The sequence below is a fragment of the Juglans regia genome, chromosome 12 (genome assembly GCF_001411555.2).
Source record: "Juglans regia cultivar Chandler chromosome 12, Walnut 2.0, whole genome shotgun sequence".
NCBI lineage: Eukaryota > Viridiplantae > Streptophyta > Magnoliopsida > Fagales > Juglandaceae > Juglans > Juglans regia.
The window spans coordinates 22,107,026-22,115,775 of record NC_049912.1 but is presented as its reverse complement, the minus strand read 5'-3'; the positions used below and the strand labels follow the sequence as shown (position 1 = coordinate 22,115,775).

At 36.8% G+C, this 8,750-nt stretch overlaps 1 protein-coding gene across 1 annotated transcript; it reads left to right on the top strand.

Moving 5' to 3' along the window:
• The first annotated feature begins 6,146 nt into the window (after positions 1 to 6,146).
• LOC109005866 (2-hydroxyisoflavanone dehydratase-like) lies at positions 6,147 to 7,345 on the top strand. Its single transcript, XM_018984942.2, has one exon. It carries the CDS (start codon positions 6,252 to 6,254, stop codon positions 7,218 to 7,220), a length of 969 nt encoding a protein of 322 aa, XP_018840487.1. The 5' UTR covers positions 6,147 to 6,251; the 3' UTR covers positions 7,221 to 7,345.
• Positions 7,346 to 8,750: the final 1,405 nt, after the last annotated feature.

Here is an 8,750-nt window from a genome sequence, read left to right as displayed (position 1 = left end):
TTTTGAAATATTCTCGACCATTATCACTCCGTAATATTTGAATATTTTTTTGAAATTGTGTTTGTACAATGGTGTAAAAATTTTTGAAAATTGTTTCCACTTCCTATCAATGTTTTGAATACCATACTGGTGACCGTTTCGGTCGAGGCATGATATTTTGGTACCGATACCGTTTCAAAATAGTCTATATATGAATAAATTATATATATATATAATATTTCGACCGTATCGGCAGGTACAATGCGAAATTCAAAACATTGCTTCAGATCTTTCTGTCATCAAATAAACCCAATTTAATCTCGTGTGATCATCAATTAAGGTCACAAACCATTTTTTCCCGGAATACGTAGATGTTCTACAAGGGCCCCATATATCACTATGAATCACAGTAAATGGAGTAGTTGGTTTGTAAGGTTGGGTGGAAAAAGATGCACAATGATGTTTAACAAACTGACAAACTTCACATTGAAAGGAAGTTAGACTTTTATTCCGAAATAAATTTGGAAACAAGTATTTTAAATACTGAAAACTAGGATGGCCTAGCCTATAATGCCATAACATAATATCATTATCCTTGGAAGTAGAAACTGAATTTAAGCAAGTACTTTGACATTGTCTACTCGAGTTAGGTCCATCTTCAAAATAATAGAGTCCGTCTTTTTCCTTAGCACAACCAATCATCCTCCCTGTGGTCAATTCATGAAATTCATAATAAGAAGAGTAGAAATTAGCTTGACACTGATGATCAAAAGAGGTAATTTTACTGATGGACAACAAATTGCAAGATAAATTGAGAACGTGGACCACATCATGGAGAGTTAAGAACGAAGTGAGTTTGATAGTACCTATCTCGGCAATTACTGAGAGTGAACCATCTGCAATTTTGGCCTTTTTATTGCTTGCACACGAACTATAGGATGAGAACAATTTGGAGCAATCAGTCATATGATCAGTTGCGCCAGAATCAATTATCCAAGAATGAACAAAGTTAGAAATAACACCTAAAAATGCATTAGCAAGAGGGTTACCCTTTTGTACCAAAGAACAAGACGGAGTTAAGGACAGTTTGGAAATTGAAACAATTTGTATAGATTCTCTAATTGCTCCTTGGTAAAAGGTACTGCATCCGAGTTGGTAGAAAGTTCCTGAATCTCTTCAGTAGTGGCTTGGTAGGCGCAACCATCATGTTTGGATTTTGGCTTCCAATTTGCAGGTTTACCATGAAGTTTCCAACATGTCTCCTTTCTATGCCATGGTTTTTTGCAATGCTCGCACCACGGTTTATTACGTCCGTCATTGTCAAAATCAACACTTCTTAACACGAGTAGAATTCTCAGGTTCTAGGTTTAAACCAGTTTCGGTATTGCACAACATAATTTTTCTCCTTGACTCCTCATGTCTAACTTCATAAAAAACTTCCCGAATAGAGGGCAATGGTTGCCTGTCGAGAATGCGGCCGCAGACCTCGTCCAAACTTCCATTAAGGCTGGTTAAAAACATGTAAACACTGTCGTTTTCCTCTCTCTTCTTGTGACGAGTGTAGTCGTTCAAATTTTCCCAAACATCATCATAACATTGATCAAGTTCCTGCCATAACGTTTCCAATTCGTTATAATAAGTAGTAACATCTCGATCATTTTGCTTGGATTTCCAGAGTCAAGTTTTCAACTCAAATATTTGAGAAGAATTCTCCAAGTCTGAATAAAAATCTCGAATGGCCTCCCAGACATCTTGAGTAGTGGGAAGAAATATGTGAGGTTTTCCAACGACATGTTCCATGGAATTGATGAGCTAAGTAATAACAAGAGAATTTTCGGACTACCATTTTTTTATTAGGGTCACCAGTAGCAGGTTTCAATATTTTGCTAGTCAAATGCCCAAATTTGCCTATGCCATCAATTGCCAATTTTACGGACTGAGCACACTTGAGATATTGTGCCCATTAAGTTTTGTTGCCGTAAGATAAAGGCTGAATTATGGGAATAGGAATTGGCATATACAGTGGGAGGAATAGTGGAATTGGGTGGAATAGTTTTGGAAGTATTGGAAAAGTCGGAAGAGACGGTAGGATTTCTTTGAGCGTCGATCATCATTGACTTATATCAGAAGAAATAAGAAAATAAGAAAAGAGCACGAAGCTCTAATACCATGTAGTTTTTGAGGAGAAGAATAATCATTCTTATTAATTTTCAAGAGAAACGAATACAAGATAAATAGAAGAGGAAAGCCATGAAATCAAGAAGGCCATAAAATCAGCAAATCAAATCAACAAATCTCTAGGCTAGAAAACAGGAAACAAAAATATCTAAAATCTAAAATTACTATTTCAGATTTTATTTAAAATAGAACTTCTTAACTTATCTCCTAGTTTATAGAACTTCCTAATTTATCTTTTAGAAATTCGACGAGAGGAAAAGCGAGTGGTGGGGCATAACAAGGACCACGTTAGGGATCATGAAGAGATATGTTGGGAAACCGGGACCAGTGGGAAGGATGGAGAGCGAGAAGGACAAGACGAAGAGACGACACGGTTAGGAATAAGAGAAGAATACAAAATTGCAAAGAGATGGGGAGTAGGGATTAAACGGAATAGAGAGGTGCGTACAAATTTCATAAGGTTGTAGAAGAAACTGGAGAGTTGTTGGAACGAGGGCGAGCTTAGCTAATAAAACTAAAAAGAAAGAAAATTCAGTAAAGGACGAGAGAGTTCCGGTGTAAAGGGTTATGGAAGGTTCTGTTCATGCAAAGACTCATCTCTAGCATTTGGTAATAGAATGATTAGTGTCTTTGAGGGAGAGGGAGAGGTGAGACGGAGACGGAGACGGAGATGGAGATGGAGATGGAGGAAGGGATGGATGGAGGGAGGGAGGGGGAAATGAAATTTCGAGGGAGAGAAAGGGGGAACGGAATGGAGAGAGAGAGAGAGAGAGAGAGAGAGAGAGAGAGAGAGAGAGAGAGAGAGAGAGGAAAATAAAATGGGTGACATGGACACGCCGGTTGCACCGGGTTGTTGTATCCATCATTTTTCATCTAAAAATCAAGTTGTATGTGAGATTCATTCTGGAATCAAAACAAGACTTTCCCATTTGGGTCGTAGGTGATATTTTAAGCATTGCTCACCTTATATTGCTTAGAACATCTTAACCCCCCACTTTGATTCTTAATACACGACCGTTGTATTAGAAGAATCCTTGAGAAAGGTCAATAAACCTCTACAATAATCAAAATTTTCCCGTCTTTTACTTTAAAAACTTCGAATTTTCTAGCTGCGCCCACACAGTGTTCTCTGCAATCCATCTCCATTGTCCTCCTTTCAGTCCACTTATCCCGCTCCTCACAGGAACTTGAACCAACATGATTGAGGGAGGAGACATGAAAGTATCTTCTAGTAGACTATTTGAAACCACTCGATTTTGATACCTTTTAATTAAAATATGGATGATGATAGACCGCCCACTGTTGTACAATCCATTTACAATTGCCACATCATATATTTTTTAGATAAAAAAAACTTCAGATCAAACTTTACCTTTCAAAACCAAATACTGGTGTTAAAACATTTTCTCCATCCCGCGTCTCACCTCCCCCATCCAATCTCCAGTTAGTGAGCTCTGCCCTCTACAGGTTCGGTGCTGCTACTTGAGTTGAAACTCCATCCTTCCCTCTCTCCACAGTAGTTAATCTCTATTGAAATTATTCAAGTATTCCTGTATTATAATGCAACAAAAATATCTATCAATTCACTCAATAAATTAGTTAGTCGTTAATCATGCAATTATTTAATCATTAATTAATAATATAAAATAAATAATTTACATAAAACCAAGATTGATATCGAAGGAAAACTCTTTAAAAAAATTTTTAAAGGTAAAACCTTACGGTACAGCTAAATTCAAAAAAATCAATTTTATTATTTGAAAATCAATTATAAGTAAAACACAATTACAAAACTTTGTCAATTGACATTCTTACTTGACTAGACAAATGACCCATTTGTTTTTTACCGCAATAGCAGCCAGAACATTTGACGATCTTCAAATATTGACTTTTCTTCTGGAACTCCAATGACTGAAACTTAACCAATCAATTCTCTAATACGGAGCACGATCACTCTTTAAGAGAAATAATATGAAAATTTTCTAAGGAATTTTCTCACCAAAATATGTATTGAAAAGTGCTCAAGAAAATATCCATATATGAATCTCTATAGATCCTAACCAATAGGATCCCTTAAATAAACCATTTAAAAGCAGTTTTAGTTTCAGTAGGACTCTGCTGACAGTCGTGAAGTCGTCTCCTGATGAAATGCTGACATTTCGCGATAACTCTTCACTGCAGCAACAGATTTCAGATCAGCCTCTTCTCTGTATAAGTGCAGATTCATTGGAACTCGATTTTTTCACTTATGACTTATCTAAACAACCTCTAATAACTCCTAGATAAACTTAATAGTGTTATAGATAAATTCAATAAATAATTTACATTCATCCAAAATTACCAACTTAATGATAAAATAGACTCTATCATTTTAGTTACATAATCTTATCCAAACTTATCAACTTAGTCACCTAGTCCTTACTAACTTTTACATCTACATCTATCACAATTTTCCTCGTGGTATTTGATTGATTTATCAGCATATGCCCCATTTTCTGGGTCCTCGTTAGATCATCCTCTTACATAGGCACATGCCAGAAGCACATTCAGATTTCACTCTCCTCAACACATGAATACCAGTGAGATCCTCGTAGACCAGATGTTAATTCCTTCTCCAAACCACAAATTAAGAATACCTATCTGGCAGTCTTCAAATTAACATTTTCTTTGCCCGGATCTGGAAAGTTTTCACTTCAATTTTTAAAATAAGAAATCTATTGTGCCGACTAAATTAATGCCTCTCTGGCTGTCCTCAAATATCAGTTGTCAAATAGAGCATTTCTGTTAAACCATTTTTGCCCGGTACCCGTGGAGAGAGAGAGAGAGAGAGAGAGAGAGAGAGGTTAGTGACTCATTTTGACGACATCGCCTAATGATGGAGGGTGGAACTCTCTTGCGGGTTTTAAAATAAGAAATCAAATCTGAAATGATATTTTTATCCAAAAATGTATCGCGTTGGATTCCCGCTCATTATCCTTAAAATATAAACAAAACAAGCATCTTTGCGATTGGTTATAACTTATCGTTTGAACAGTGAGTTAAAATGAGATAAATTGAGATGAAAGTTAAAAATTATATAAAATATTATTTAAAAATTTTAAAAAATTAAATTATTTATTATATTTTATATAAAATTTTAAAAATAATTATAATAATCGAATGAGATAAGATTAAATATTTTTATTATGTAAACGAGCTTAAATAAAACGATTTCCTTGCACTGATCTCTAGTGCTGCTTTCCATGCTATGGAGACCACGGATCGTGAACAACATGTTAAGTTGTCGACTTGCGTCTCATAACCACTTTAGAAATCAGAGACTCTATGGTACAACCAACTTTCATGGAGAAATGATTTGTATAAATAAATAAGTTTTATACAAACAATTAGTTTGTTTATAGAGGTAGATGAGATGATATGTAAATTTTATGAATAATAATAAGATAATTTGTGAATAATAATAAGATAATTTAAGTTGAGTATTTTTAAATTTTAAAAAATGAGAGAGAAAAAATTGAATAAAAAATATTATAAAGTTAAAATTGTAATAATATTATTTTTTATTTAGTGATTTGAAAAAATTGGAATTATTTTTTATTTGAAAATTTGAAAATTTGAAAAAAATTGTAATGATTAGTTTGAAAATTTTATATTTGAATTATATTTAAAAATAAGATAAAATGAAATGAAACGAAACTAGATAAGAATTTTATGTTTCATCTAAGATCCCAAACTTGGCTTAAAAAAAAAAAAAAAAAAAAAATTATTGTTTATTTATGCAACTCACTTTTTTATAAAAAAATCTCACTAAATTTATTTATTTATTTGTACTTGTACGTAACATTACAAACTTTCAAAAACTTTTTAGCTATACTGCTTTCATGTTTCCGCGCAGAAATTCAAAGATTCTTTGTGTACCCCTTTTTTAGTGAAAGTTAGCTGGGAAAACCCCCGTGCAATTTCCTTATAAGTTTGACGAAGTTGCATCTGTCTCTTCCCAGTCTTGGGTGATCATTTCCTCGTCCTCTCTCGAGTCTTTTCTCTCTCGGATAAAATCACTGTCTGCTCTGTTAGCTCTCCCTCCTCTCTCACATATGGCTTCCATTACCAAGGAGGTTGACAAAGAGTTTCTCCCATTCGTCCGTATCTACAAGGACGGCTCGGTCGAGCGACTGTTGGGGTCTTCCTATGTGCCCCCTTCGCCTCAAGATCCAGAAACCGGAGTCTCGTCCAAGGACGTCGACATTTCACAGGACCCCCCGATCTCTGCTCGTCTCTACCTCCCAAGTCTCGACCAAACGGACCACCAGAAGCTCCCCATCTTGGTCTACTTCCACGGCGGAGGCTTCTGCATTGAATCCGCCTTCGCCTCCGACCACCAGCAGTACCTCAACAGTTTGGTCGCTCAAGCTCGGGTTGTGGCTGTGTCTGTGGAGTACAGGCTCGCTCCTGAGCATTTGCTACCCATTGCTTACGAAGATAACTGGGCCGCCCTCCAATGGGTTGCATCAAACTCTCTCGACAATGGTGCTGATAAAGAACCATGGCTGATGAATCACGGGGACTTCAAACGAGTTTTTATCGGTGGTGATAGTGCAGGAGCCAACATTGCTCACAATATAGCCATGAAAGCCGGCGTCGAGAGCTTGCCCGGTGATGTTAAGATTTTAGGAGCCTTTCTTACCCATCCTTACTTCTGGGGATCGAACCCAATAGGATCGGAGCCCAGTGAAGGGCATGACAAAGCTTTCCCGCACTTGGTCTGGAACTTTATATATCCAGCTGCACCTGAAGGTATCGATAATCCGATGATCAATCCGATCGCTCCGGGAGCGCCGAGCTTGGCTGGGCTGGGATGTTCTCGATTGCTCGTGACAGTGGCTGAGAAGGATGAGCTGAGGGATAGAGGTGTTGCTTACTGTGATAAAATCAGAAAAAGCAACTGGGAAGGAGAAGCTGAGTTGGTTCAAGTGGATGGGGAGGATCACGCTTTTCAGATCTTGCATTTTGAGACTGAAAACGCAAAGAATTTTATCAAACGCCTGGCTTCTTTTCTAAAATAATGTTTTTTCTCTCTCTTTTTCCTTAGGGTAAAATGTACTTCTATCCAAGTCATGTCTCTTGTTTCTTCATCTGATCATCTGAGCTTATAATATGAAAAATAAACTGGATCTTAGTTGGTTTCAAATTTAGAATGGATCGACTTGAGGGATTAGAAACCCCTGTTTATCATAAGATTTCAATGTTGGTTCCGGATCAGGAGGCTTCAGGAATTTCTTTTTGAAGTCGAATTAACCCAATCTTTGTTGGATATATATATATATATATATGAATATAGATATATATATTGTAATCAGTTCTGCTCCAAGGAGTCCATTCCGCGGACACCTTGTGCACCCTTGCTGACATGGCGGAGTAATTAAAATAAAAAATAAAATAAAATAAAAGGTTGAAAGGATTTTGAGGAAGAGAACGTCTGGGTTGTGCACTGCTCACGAAGAAGAACGACATAGTTAGACGAAGAGCTTCAGCTTTCCCCCACCGCTCAACTGCTTGTTGTGCACCCTTTCTTGTCTCCGCTAGCACGAAGAGAACGTTTGGATTGTGCACCGCTCACGAAGAGAACGACACGGTCACACAAAGAGCTTCAGCTTTCCCCCACTGCTCATGAAGCAGTTGTGCACCCTTTCTCGTCTCCGCTGGCACGTCTCCAACATCGGCATGTTTCCGCACGTCTTTGTCACCAACGACACTGACCTTAGATCTTGGGTGACGTTCTTAGATTGAAAAATCGTTGGTTTCCCCACTGCCACTCCTCGCTGTCCGTCGTTAGATAAGATTTTGTTTCCCTGTTCATGGTTTTCCCCTGGAGCTGCGAAGAGTGACGTTCTCAGTTCAATTTTGCACAGCGAAGTGAAGAGGAAAGCACTTTGGTACGCACCGTTTCGCACGTATGGGTGTCCATTATGTTTAATCCTTCAGTGCGCACCGTTTCATTTAGGAGACGTTTGTATTCACAGTTCATCTCAACTCATCTCACTACTATTCATTACTATTCAGTAACTTTAACTCACAAATCTCATTACTATTCACAACTCATCTCACTACTATTCACAATCCATCTCAACTCATCTCAAGTCATCTTCGAATTCAAACGTCTCCTTAATCGTTTATTCTTTCTTTTGGCCCACTCTATGCGCACCGTTTTATTTAACCCGTTGGCTGCCACATGGATTTCGTGCCCAAGGGGTGCACCAAATTGCCTACCTTTAGCTTTTTCCTATTTTATAGGTTGAGACTTTATAAAGAAGATAAATACTTTGGTTACAAAATAATTTTATAAAAGTAAATTTATAAATTTATGTGATATGTCAAATTTTCAAATTATTTTTATTGTAAAAGTAATGTTAGATATAGTTCTAAGATGTATAAGTCCTACGCATTTTCATTAGAAAAAAAAGTAGGATCCACTATTAAAAAAATTATTTTTTATGTAGGTCTTAAATTTATGCATTTTTTTCAAGTAGAAGAGTGTGCACACGAGACATGCACATCCTAAAATTGTATATAACATTAATCTTAATTATAAAATA

What these genes read in the sequence shown, in the direction of transcription:
- LOC109005866 (XM_018984942.2), top strand. Translation starts at nt 6,252, where the DNA reads ATGGCTTCCATTACCAAGGAGGTTGACAAAGAGTTTCTCCCATTCGTC.